The 13193-nt window shown below is 41.7% G+C and overlaps 1 protein-coding gene across 1 annotated transcript; it reads right to left on the reverse strand.

Moving 5' to 3' along the window:
• Positions 1-2047: 2047 nt before the first annotated feature.
• Positions 2048-5695, reverse strand: LOC104534956 (uncharacterized protein CXorf23-like; the record flags this gene model as incomplete). The annotated part of the gene is made up of 3 exons (XM_010191203.1): positions 5655-5695; positions 3056-3634; positions 2048-2713 (listed from the first exon to the last, which is right to left on the reverse strand). Coding segments are annotated over exons 1-3 (1286 nt in total), but the record flags the coding sequence as incomplete, so codon positions are not given.
• Positions 5696-13193: the final 7498 nt, after the last annotated feature.

The following is a 13193-nucleotide window of genomic DNA, read 5'->3' on the forward strand; positions in this document are numbered from 1 at the left end:
TAGTGACCGGCCCAGCCCTAAACCATGACAAGTAAGTAATACAAGATTTGTGAATTTTAAACTTAATTCATCAAACAGGCAAATGAAGATCCTGATATACTTGATGAGTGCAATTCTGTAAAGCGATTATGTGTGTCTCTTTGTTTATAAGGAGCTACCAATTTCCAAGAACAGCTCAGAGATTTAAGAATCTCACAGCGTCATTGGGAACCAAATCATCACTTCAGCCCAGTGAAACAGATTTCCAGTGGCAGTGTGTGAACTTAAGAATGTGCTTAGCATCTTTCTGTCAAATTTTACTCGTCCTAAGTAAATTTATGCCCCACATGGTTGCACTGCTGCTTAAGAGTTATTTTGACAAGAAAGCTAACACTTTAAAAATCCTGCTGTTCTTGTTGCAAGGAAAATGCTCATCATTTGGAAAGATAAATAGAGGACTCAAACAGCCCATGTAAAAGCTTTGAGGACAAAGACTCTGTTCACTGCGCATTCTGCACACTGATTGTATGCCTGCCCATCCCGTATTTGAAGCATACAAGACTAATCAGAAGTAGCCTCTAGCAGGTGCCAGAAGTCATCCCTTTGCCTCCAGTAAACTGGACATAAGAACATGCAAGAGGGAATCCAGACAATCTCAACCGTAGACAATCTGAATTATCTACCTGCTCCCCAGGTTTATAAAGTATTATTCTCAGCTGAGTCATTTCAAGTCAGGTGTTTGTTAAATGCCTACAGTAGGCAGCATGAATATTCCCAGTCATCAGCTTCTGCAAAATTAGTGTTCTCATCTTTAAAAAAAATAAAATATTTAGCACTTTTGGCTGCAGAAGCAAACCTGCCAGACATGAAATTAGCTGCAATCAGTGTAGTAGTTTCCCCAGTCTGCAAACAATTACCACGTCCATTGTGCATGACCTTCAAAAACAGCAGCAAGAGGCTACCAGATACAGGAATCACCCTGTGGGCTTGCAACAAAGCTCCACAATAATTAAGTTGTTTTCCTTACGTTATCATTCAGGAACTTAAATGCTTGTCCTAGCCCGGGAAAGGGGGTGGGGGGAAGCAGCACATTACTTCCTGTTCCTCAGTCTTTAGTATTAGCCCCTTACGTACAGTTACTATCTTGTCTTTGTAACTCTCCAATGTATTACATGTTTCTGAAATATTTGAAAGGGAAATGTTTTATTTATTTGGGACAAGAGGCAAAATACCTTTAAAATGAAGGCAGATTACATTGGAAGGGAAGGTAATCCCTTCCAAAAGGGATTACTGCCATTAAATTACATTCTCCCCTGCAACAGCAAGGCAATAAACCAGAAAAGCCTGCAAAAATCTACATAAACCAAGCTGCTTACTCTTTACCGTGTATCCACGCTCTAGATTTTCATATTACCACCATTTTTTCCAATTCAGCCAACACTGGGAATGCTAAAGGCAACCACAAGTATTATACAGAAGACACACAGAAGCAGACTTCACTGCTTTTTCAGTTCTGATGCCTCAACAGATTGCCGCTTCATTTGTTACAACAATAAATAATATAACCCAGGGATCTCTAATTTTTTGACAGTTTTCTTGAACTTGAGATATTGAACATCTGAATACGTGCCTGAGATTTATGCAATTCAAAGGTTATCTGGTTTTTAGAAGAAATGAGGAATGATTCAGTCAAAAAAATGCCATCATATTCCAGAAGAAAGCATACGACAAGGCTTTTCTGCTTTAGTGCTTTTGTTTTTAAATAAAAGTAACACAGTTACTTATCATAAGCAACTTTTAACTACAGATTTGTATCAGGCATATATGCTCTTTCCACCTGCTACTACATCTCCTTGAAATGAACTAGGGGGTTTTTCTTTGTTTTTTTTTTAATAGAGGTGGGCTGTAAGTTTCCAGTCTGGGCAAGTTAACGTTTTAAACAAAATAAAATCAAAAAGGTATACCCTTAGTTTGTCCTGGTTACTTCCTAAAGAAACTGAGCTTTCCTCCAATATTCATAAACTGAAAAGAGACAGGAAGAAAGAAGAGAGAGGGTGGAAACCAATACCTGTACTTGGTCACCATTTTCTTCATATCCACTTTGATTGTGAGATGCTCCCTCCTACAGTTGACATCTGACATTTTCCCATCTGAAACAGTATGACTTGACTCATGCTGGCTATCGGAGGAATCTACTTTTTTCCTGAATTCCCCTTCCTTCCTTACTCTTTCCTTCGGTTTGTTCTTAAAAGACCTCAGATCAATATCCGTTTGGGAAGAGTTAACACAAGCATCGCAGCCCTTCTTTGAACTGTATTTCACAGGTACCTCGACGTGCCCTTCTTCAGTCCGTCTCGCTCTTCCACCGCTGAAGTAATCCAATTCTTTGCTATTCCGGGCACCCTTAGAAGAACTGTATTTCTGGTCTTCCTGCGTCATGTACTTCTGAGCTCTATCATCTGAAAAAGGCTTCTCCCCCTCCGGATGCCTGCGCCGTTTGTGACTGTACTCATAGGCTATCTTTGTGACAGAACCCTCTGAGTACTCCCTTTCTGCCGATCGGTGGGACTGGGCACCCAGATTTCTTTGCTCCTCCTTTTCTTGGTAGGGTGGAAAAGAACGTTCTTGCTTCCACGTGGAATTCCTTGCCACTTCTCCACTGTCATACCTCTCCATTTCTTTAGCCCTTTTAGACGCGTGCCCATACTCTCTGTAATCGTGATCTTCAGGATACCTGTGTTGACATAAAGCAATTTACACTTGCACTAGAGAAGAAAGCGAGAACTTATATGTGCAGAATGTTGGACAGTAGAATGCGTGGCAAGTTAACCCACAATCCCTCACTCCAAGGTACAGATGTGCAGGGGCTCTTAAGAGGGAAACATTATCCTTTCATATCTAGCCATCAATACGATTTACTTAAAAGACAAATACGTCACTACTACCAGTCGCCCATAATTAAACTACAAAGTGGCCAACGTGTTTCAAGGTGGATATCTTCAACTATAATGAAAACAGACTTTCACTTGAGGCTTTACACCACAATACCCAGGTTTTAATTATTTTATTCCTATACCTCTTCTGTAAAGAGCTCCTTGCCGTAAATTCATCAGAAACTCTTCTGGGTGACTGACCATACTTCTCTTCATGTAACCTCTGGTGCCTCAAGTCATCTTCGTGCCATTTTCTTTCAAGTTTACATGAAGCCCCTAATGGTCTATGAAAAGGTTTCATTCCTTTTTCATTTCCAGTGACTTTGTAGTACTCAAACATGTATCTGTCTTCCATTTTGTGTTGGTAAAACGGACGGTCGTGCTCTTTGTATGGTACTTCCGAGTATTTTGGTGGTAACTGGCATCTCCTATTGCTTTCAGTTCTTTCAGACGAGTGTGTTCGGTAGGGCTTATGACTGTAAGTATCTTCCATGGGAATTCTTTTCAGGTTTGGTGAAGGTGATCTACGTTCATATATTCTCTGGCGGTTATTTCTATGAGGTGCAAACCTGGAATTGCTTTGTCCGTAGTTTTCATCTTCTGTTCTCCAAGGCATAGGTTTCTTTGGGTCCTTACGAAAGCTTTTGTATTCACAGTCATAATTAATATGAGCATGCCTTTGCCTATGGTGCTCTGGACTTCTAAATGCTGGAGATAAGGACCTAAGGCAAAAACAGAATCCACTTTGAGCAGCCCCATAAAACTGAATCAACCTCTTACTGAGAATATCTATTCCCTAAGGAAGTATAGTTTACTACACAATTTTAATCAACTGGTAAAAAAAGAAAAACAAGACAATAAATTCAAAGTGCCATTTGCCTGGCTAGAATACCAAGTTTACTTTTACTTTATTCAAAGTTTTCATAGCAAAAATACCCACTCCAATAGTAGCAAGTCAATCACTTTTCTCTTTGCATTTTTCACTTAAAACTAAAAATAATTTCACATATATGAAGCTTCCACTACATTGGAAACAACTGTTATACACATTTTCACACTTCAAGTATTCCCTATCTACTCAGTGCCAAGAGAAAAAGAAAGGACGGGGAAAAAAGTGTATAAATTAAATGCAAGGGGGAAAAGGGCAAAAAAAACTTTTCAGATTTTCTTTGCATGCCAAAACAACCCAAAAAGTCCTATTTAAAACGTCACACAGGTACGTTTTCTTCCTGCAGAAAAGACTGAGTTTGAAAAAGACATTTTGGTCTTTTTGTATAGTTGTGTGTAAATGCACATAAATGTATGCACACGGATACATGTGCACTTCCACACATACTGCAGCTTCTGCTGTTAAAGCCTTAGTTGCTAAGATCCACTCAACTGCATCCCTCAGCTTTGCACTTTCACCTACGGTTACAAAAACAAAAGCAACCTGTTAAGAGTTTTGAGCCAAAAATCTCCTTAAATAAAGCAAGCATAGTACAAGCCACTAGTAAGAACCAGAAAGTAATCCCAGGCATAACAGTTCTGCCTGTATTCAAGTATTCACTCTACACTCTCAACAGACTCTCATAAAAGCATCCAGAAATATTAAGTTGAAAAAATTCAAGGAAGTAACTGCCTTTGCACACATATTGCAAGTGTATAATTTGGCATAATTATTTGCTCCACTTCTGCAAGTGAGTTCAAACTCAGAACCACTGATCTTCATACACCTATACTGGCTAACATCCAATAGCACCCACACTACTCTGTTGCTGTCCCATGTGGTTCTGGTTAAGGCTTGCATTTCCACAAGAGCTGAGGCATTCCTCCCTGCCCTTCGCTAAAAGGACACATTCACAGCTATCAATCTAGTACAGAACTAGATAGGATTTCGCTTTTTTTTTAAAAAACAAACAAACAAACAAAAACCCACAAGTCTTTCTATGGTATTCAACAAACTCCCTTAGGTGTTGGTCACAGCTTAATTAGTCTGTTTAGAAAAACAACTCAAAACCAGAAAAAAAATTAGTTTCACGTTGCACACTAATAGCTCTTGAAAGCTTAATTCAAGAGTAATTTTCACCTACATTCCAGCCTCCTAGTTTTAACATCTCGAGTTTGCATTGCACATCCTAGAAGTGAGGCAGGTAACTAACATCATGAAGTAACCAGGGTGTTATTCTGGTGACATACATCAATGACATATGCTACTGGGCTAGTACCCAAAAAGGGCACTGACTCCCATGTTTTCAGTTTGCTTTATACTGCAAGGCATATTAACTGTGCTAAAGATCAACGTACAGATCAGCCCCAAAGGCTCAGAAAGCTCAGGGTGTTTCAGTTCAGAAGTAATTTTTTTAACAGTCAACCTGATCCTCCTTGTAGAGCACAGGACAAAACAGGAGTGAGTTACAGACACTGAGTGCACCAGGTGGTGTTTGAGTAAAAATAACCTGAACTACTTTGGTGCTTGGGTTTTGTGCTTAAGGTAGTTCCAAGTCCCAAATTATACAAGTTGAACGAGGTTCTTGGCAGATAACAAAACCCTAATACGTCCAGTTTAAAAAAAAACGCAAGCTGGGGAAAAAAAAAAGCAGAATTTTTTCAGTTTAGAAAAAAACCTGTAATTTATAAAATACACTTTGCAAATTGCAATTCTAGATGCAAGTTTCTTTCTTTCATGCAAGTTTTAAATCCTAATTATAAATTCTTATACAGAGCTACATTTCAGAACACAAGGTATAGATAAATATTTACCTTGGTTTCCATCGTGGTGATCTTGATCTAGATCTTGTCATCTTCTCTCACGTGTTTCTATGTTTCTTGAAGCTGTAAAAATTATACAATTTACTTATCTGATAACAGAATCACAGATGCTGTAGATGACAGAGAGGGGAGAGGCAGCTCAAAATCAAGTTTATGAAGAAAAGTGTTTTTGCATCAAGTTATAGACCGAATTTCATATATACTGAATTTCAAATTTGTAATATACACTGATATTTTTACATGGTTACAGACCTATAAGCTTTAACTGCTCCATCAAGCCCTAACTGTTGTATTATCACACACTTCATTCAAACAACACCATGTACAAAAGACCACTTATTTTTATACTTAACTTGTTAGTAACCCACCACCTAGACGCACACTTAAATATACAGTGAACATGCTATGACAGAAAGCAGTGCTCTGTAATCCTGAACTCGGCATCCCTTCTCAGAATAGCATTGGACTCTACCCTTCTTGCTCTTCTTTGCAAAACGATACTAGAAACTTGGAAAACAAGTGATGGAAATGTATACAGGAATGGAATTAATGGAATTCATTATTTAGCAAACAAAAGGTTTAAAGCAGAGTGAAATTATCAAGTAACTGGATAAAAGTTGGAATTTCAACCACATACCCATGCAATGCTACAAAGGCCAGAAATATAAACAGATACAAAACCAGATCCATCAACAGCTCTGAAATTAACGAACAACAAGTCTCTTGAAACTGGAAGAATACGCCCAGGTCAATGTCACTCTGTACATGCTCTGGCATTTTCTGAAAGCATTTGCTCACAGACACTCATGGAGACAGCAAACTAGTCTGGACTGGCTAAGTATGGCCTTTCAGACACTCCCAGTGCTCAAATCATTGCTTTTAACTAAATCTCTTACCTGAACAACTAAAATTGAAAGCAGAGAAAAAAAACCAGCAAGCTTTAAGCCACGTAAGAAACATGGAAAAGTAGGTGTCTGATCCTATTGCCTTTCCCCCTTGCTCCCCATCACACTCACTGGTCAAATAAAATACTACTCCTTGTTTTATCTGATATTTTGTATGATCAGCTCATGGCTAAAACAGCAGTACCTTAGAGGAGAATGTACAGCATAGTTCTGATGCCTCCTACCACAGATGGGCATTAGACAAGCCATCTACTACATTTCAGAGTGGTTCTGGAAACATTCACTTTCTGCTCATTAAGTTGCACCATAAGCTCACCGGACAGTTATTTGCAAGACAGAAATAGCATAGTTCTGGAGAAAAGCCTCATGAATTTATTTTTCAAAATCTCAGAAGTCTCCTGTCTACCATGAGAGTATTTGCTCTGCAATGAATCTTCCATGTGGCAAGGCATGAAGTTGTAAGAAGTGTGCTTCAAGGGATAGTGAAGCAAAAAACCCAACCCCAAAGTACTCCAAGGACAAGGAACAATATTTGTTCCCTGAACTTTCAAATATGAAGATAGCATTGCCTCTTTGATCCTAAAGGCATATATCTCAGGACTGCATAGCATGAATTGATTTCATGCCTCTTGCTTACTCGAAGATCATACGAGCCAAAGTCAAATATGATGCTCCAACACCACTATATCTCCAAATATTTTTCAAACAAAAGTAATAATGTGACCAAAATACTTTCTTATTTCTCACATATAAAAATACACCTTACCAAACTGAACAGTATTTCAGAAACACAAAACCAGACCCCTTGGCTAACTCATTTCAAAAAGAGCTATATGTCCCACAAGCTTCAAAGATTCACTACACTCCCTTCTCAAACTTTAAGAAGTGATAGTACTTTACATGTCATTCAAATCCTTTCTATCTTCCCTTCAGTTATAAACCTTACTCTTCATTTTCAAGTGAGTACATAAACACCAAAAGGACAAAATTACCATTAAACCCCACCCAACCATCAGACAGAATCTGATACACCAGGATCTCTCACTGCAGACTGATCCAGCTAGAAACAGAACATACCTCACCAGAGATTCCTTATTCTTTCCAGACAGGCTGAACAATTGTACTAAAACCATGAGAAGGACTGTGACAGCATGTCCTAGATCTTGCCTTAGGATAAAGAGGACTACTGTAATTTCCAATGAAGACATTCCTTTTGTTTGGTGGAAAGTGTTCATTTGTTGCAATGCACCTCCTAAAAACTGACCCACGCAACATCATTTTCTCACAGCGAGATCCAAGATGCAGCACGCAGCATGGGAAGGCAGCAGACACTCGACTCCAATCGAGACTCCCAGTGTAACACTGGAATCACAAATCAATCTATACAGCATCTGTAAGCATGGTACTAAATTCAGGTTTAAATTGTCTCACCTAGACCAGCATTACAGTTCCATACCAAAAGCAAGCTTTTTGTAGGATGGTCCCTGGTAGCAAGCCCATCTGTAACAGAACTACTTGACTCAAGCAAAGGCCCTACGGTTCCCAAGTCAGCGCCATCCAGGTGCTTCTGAAAGGCTGAGTTATGTTGGAGCAGAGGTGCCAGGACCTGCTACACTCTGGGTTCTGAATTTCACCCAGTCCTCCTGCTATACTTTATGGGATGCTGTCACTATAAGAACATGAAGAACTATTTTTCTTTAACTAGGAAGAAATACTATTAGGTTTATAGTGCTGCTTATGTTTGCTGTGTTACAACAATAAACAATTCACTGGAGGAGTTATAAGTAACTGTGTTTAGATAGTTTTTAATTATTAATGGGAGCCAAACCTTTATTTTCTTTTCCTTGACTATAAGAATTGAAATTAGATAACTTCTCTCTCAGGAGAAATGGCCCCAAGCCTGCTGTCAACTCTTCTTTGATTCTACCCTTGAGACATCAGTGCTTTGACAAGTACGAAATTCTTGTAGTATCTACCACAAACCTGAAAGGAGTGTTTTGAGAGAAGTAGCTTGAAAATGACCAGAAATTGTATGAGATTTGCCTACCTGAAGGTAGTCTTTCAGAAAGTCTGTAAGTTTTTCACAGCATGCTCTCCTGAACAGAACAACCTTCCATTTATTTTATTTTCTCCAACATGAAATACAAGAAAACACAAAAGACTGCAGTCATCTAGCTAAATGGATGGGAACTGTAGTTTTTCTTAATGCAAAGAGCCCCAAACCAGCAAGTCCCAAGCAGCTAAAACCTTGCAGGTAGAGCACAGACTGAGTAGAAGTAGTTAACTCTCCTGTAAACAGACCATAAATACATGGACTGCTTTACATGCCTTTCAGGTGCCTTCCGGCATCCTCAACAGATGAAGAAAGAAACCCTATGCAGGACATGCAAAGGGCAGGTCACTACTAGTAGTGTTCACCATCATGAGCTGCTCTTCAGCTGCCATTTCACCTGCAGTGCAGGGAGATGTCATTCCTCATCCCTTTGTACGGGATTGCGCCACCACCATTACCACTGCCTTCCAAATCTTTTAGAGGAGCGAAGGATAAGCAAGTCTTTCATGGGCTGGGTCACACAGCAGAAACGAAGACAGTCACTGACCCTCGCTGTAAAACCTGCCCAGCTCACTGTTCTCTTACTCTGCCCAAAAAGACAAGGAGCAGCTGCAAACTTTTCATCTGACTGTCTTCTAGACAAGGATCAAGTGGAAGCTGCGAGGAACACGCCAAAGCATGTATTGCTGCAGTATCTGTCAAGAAAGAGAAACCATGAATTAACAGTCTCAACACAAAGATAGCCAAGTATTTGACAGAAATACAATCAAATTAAAAGCTCAGCTGCAATCCAGACTTTAACAAAAAATCTTGATTACTATGATACAGAAAGCCATTAATCCTATCCTTAAATGAAAAGTGTAGAGCTGGCAACTGTTCTAATAGGTAAGTTGTAAGAGCCGATACAAAGGCTGTCCCACGCAGCTTCCACCCCAGCCACTGTCCAAGCAGGGCACAAGCCTGTCACGTTCTTGCCTGTTCAGCTTCCAGGCAAATCTTATCACTTCCAACAGCAAATGCCCAGGGCAGAGCATAAGAATACAAAAATGTCTCCCAGCAAACCAGCCTTAACATTTCTGAACCTAGCCAATGCTTCCTAGACTGGCTTGGCTACCATCACCACAGGCAGAGGCTCCCAGTGCTGCACTAGACCACACATACACCCATTTCTCCCCGATTTTTCTACTAAACACCTTCAACCTCAAAAGCACAGCGTCCAACCAGCGCCTTCAGCCACCTCCTACAGGGGCTGGAGGAAGGATGCATTGCTGCCCCAGCACCAGAGGTTCTGCCAGCCCATGGAGGCGACTCCCAACTCAAGGCACATCACCTCAGGACAGGATGCACATGACAGGTTTGAAAACGATGAGCTAGAACAGTTGTTTAACTCAAGGATGGACACACACCCTGGCTGAGGCAAACAAAACTTGGCTGAGGGATTTTTAAACTGTTCCCTCTTTTAGACAACACAGCAGGTAACAGATCAAAGCAAATCCAAATTTCCATCCTGTTTACTCACAGATCTCCGATATTCAATGAGTGCTCTTGTTGATGACAGATCCCTTCTGAGCTTTTGTTACTCTGAAAGTGCCTTCCACATCACCAAGGTTATGCATTGACACTCCAAAATATTTTGCAGACAGTCTTGCAGCACCACTCCTGGGCCACTGCAGGCCCACAGCTTGAATCCTCACCTTCAACACCACCAGGGAGATAACAGGGCTTTTTTTTTTTATTATTCCCTTTTCAACATGCAATGTTTACCAAATTTCCTGACCTGGTCCACAGCATCTCCCTAGCCAGCTGTGGCAGTTCAGCTGGGAATGGTGGGCAGCGATGGCAGGAAGCAGCACCACAAGCCTGCACTCCATGACCTGAGCAAGGCAAGCTCTGATGCTCCAGTTCACCAGCTGATAGACACGGTCTCCCTGGCACCAGGAGCACCTGTCCAGCCTCCCAAAACCGCAGCAACTGCAGTTTTAGATAACTTTTTGTCCTCCTTCTCAGCTTTATCCTTTTTCTTTGACAGAAGCTGGGGAAAGCGGGCTTCACATAGGTTGTATCCCAACACTTAGTACCATTAACAGACAACCAGCCCTCACACTAGCGAGGTAACCATCCCACGCAGGGGCAGCACACAGGCATCACTGCCCTCTGCTTGCTATATATAATATCTATCTTTATATATATAAAAATAAATAAAAATGATTGTACCCCTTTATACTCTCAGTAGGATGAAGGACCATTACAGAAAGTGCAGGCCAGGTTGAAGCATGCACTGCTTCTTCATAGACCAAACAAATTTTAAGCAATTGCTTGGGATACATAGAAAGTATTCTCCCACCCCTGTGTATTTCAGCAAAAGAATAAAAATAACTGACTGTATTTACTGAGCATGTAACTTAAGCTCAGCGTGCTCTCATTTAAAACAAGCCCATTTAATGATACTAATTAGCAGGCGATGCCTCACCTTTGCAGAAAAACAGATTACAATGCCAACTTGGAAAGACTGAGCAGGATAAATCTGTATCACATAATAAATTAGGTATTTCATTCTCAAATAAACACTTTTTCCTCCTCACAAAGAAAGCACAACCTGTAAACTTATTGGTGAGCCATTTCTATAATGCATTTCATTAGAGGCCCTTAACACTTGTCTGCTACAGAGCCTTAAATGCACAATCCTCAGCTGGTTCAGGCTACCAGTTTCTAAAGGGACACCAGAAGCATGTTAAATCTGCTCCCGTCATAATCCCAGAGACAAACCACAACAGCTTCCTGCCTACTGAAAGCTCTTCAACAGGTACAAACCGTAATGGAGACCTTTGCTTTTTCACCTTAAGTCACAAAACCACCAGAACACCTAAAGAAACCCCTTACTCATTCAGAACCAGCAATGCCACATGCCAGCGCTGCCGGGATGCTGGGAAGCCCAGGCTGCCTTCCCCAGCCACACCAGAGAAATGAGCCCTTGCTGGAAGGCTCCCAGCACTTTTCCTCCCTCCCCTGCAGACAGCCAGTGCCTGCTGCCACCTGAGAGGAAAAGCAAACCTAACTGTCTGCAACCACATCGCTCCCCTGCTTGCTGCAACACCAACCCAGCCTACAGTACCTCCTGACAGGTGAACACCCACAAGGCAAGACTGCACCGAAATCAAGCCCATCTCATCACAGTGCAGGAGGAAGGAGAGTTGGATTGATTGCTCTTACAAAAGCAGTGGCAGAAATACTAGTTACTTTGCTGAAGGCAAATGTGGAGGAGTGCACGGACACTCATTAAGACAGATGGCTGTTTATCAGGATAGCAGGGCGTGCCTCTAAAGGAAGTTGATGAGGTGAGCTGAAATTAACACCAATATTAAAAAAAAGAGAAAACCACCAACATAAAAATCCTCCTAGCTTCTGATTAGTCCCTTCAGAGTGGAAAAATGAAAACAAGGGGAAAGACTTAGTCATCCATGTTCTCTGCCCCTCTCTGCCCAGCCCTGTGCCTCACGGTCTGCCACAACGTGGCTTCTGTCACCAGAGATCCTACCATGCCTTTTGCGTATTTCTTACTCTCCCTTCCTGGCACCCTCTTCCATGCTCTTCCTCCAGCTGTCCACACCCAGCAAAACTTTCAAAAAAGATTCGCTTTTCCTTAAGGCCTGCAAACACACAAGGTAAGCAGGTAATTAAAGTCTCCCAGTAATTTGAGTAGCCTTTGTTTTAATCCCTTGTAATCCAGGAATCTAAACTACATTTAGAAGTGTCTTGGGGTGTTTAAGGACTGCCATAAAAATTAAGTGTTGCTGTTCTGGATGGAGTTTAGCCACATGAGGAGACTGCTACCACTGATCCCTTCTGAGACATGTGCCTGAATAACTGGGCACAATCAACTAAACTGACCAAAGAAGTCTCAGAAAACACAGATTCGGTCAAATCAGCACCAATTCACTCTGCTCTGGTTTGATTCAATCCTAACAATTTATTAGGCTAAGATCAAAGACACATGCTAGAACTAAGATACAACTGCTATACAAAACTTGTACTGCTTGAAGTTATTATAAACACTCTAAATGGTGTAGACACATAAATTACTAGGAACAGGGACTGCTGGGATTCACGCCTTGCTCGCCTCCGAGGAAAACGCTGTCTTTACAGGAACAGCGAGCAGCGACCTCAGCTCCGCTGTGCCGCTGGCCCAGCGGGTTGGGATCACAGCCACACGGATTTTCTGGAAGTCGTAAAGAGGCAGGGGCCCACAGCCCCACGGCACAACTTTGTCATCTCCCTTGTCACCCCCACCGCGAGCTTTGCTCCTGGCCCTCCCAAACCTCGCTGAATGCTTAAGCTACATGTGTCTTACCGCAAGAAACACCCGCATGGCTATTCGCACAGGTATACAAACACGCAGGCAGAGGCAGGGCACGGATGCCGCTGCTCCGGGCTACCCAGACATCAGTGGACCCAAGATAGGTCCAACACCATCCCCGCTGACCTCCCGTCCCCGCAGCACCCGACAAACACCTCACGGGAGGAGGAAAACGGCGCTTCCTCACCGCCCTCCGGTCGGGCGGGCCGGCAGGCCCT

Source organism: Mesitornis unicolor, unplaced genomic scaffold (genome assembly GCF_000695765.1).
Source record: "Mesitornis unicolor isolate BGI_N332 unplaced genomic scaffold, ASM69576v1 Scaffold54998, whole genome shotgun sequence".
Lineage (NCBI taxonomy): Eukaryota > Metazoa > Chordata > Aves > Mesitornithiformes > Mesitornithidae > Mesitornis > Mesitornis unicolor.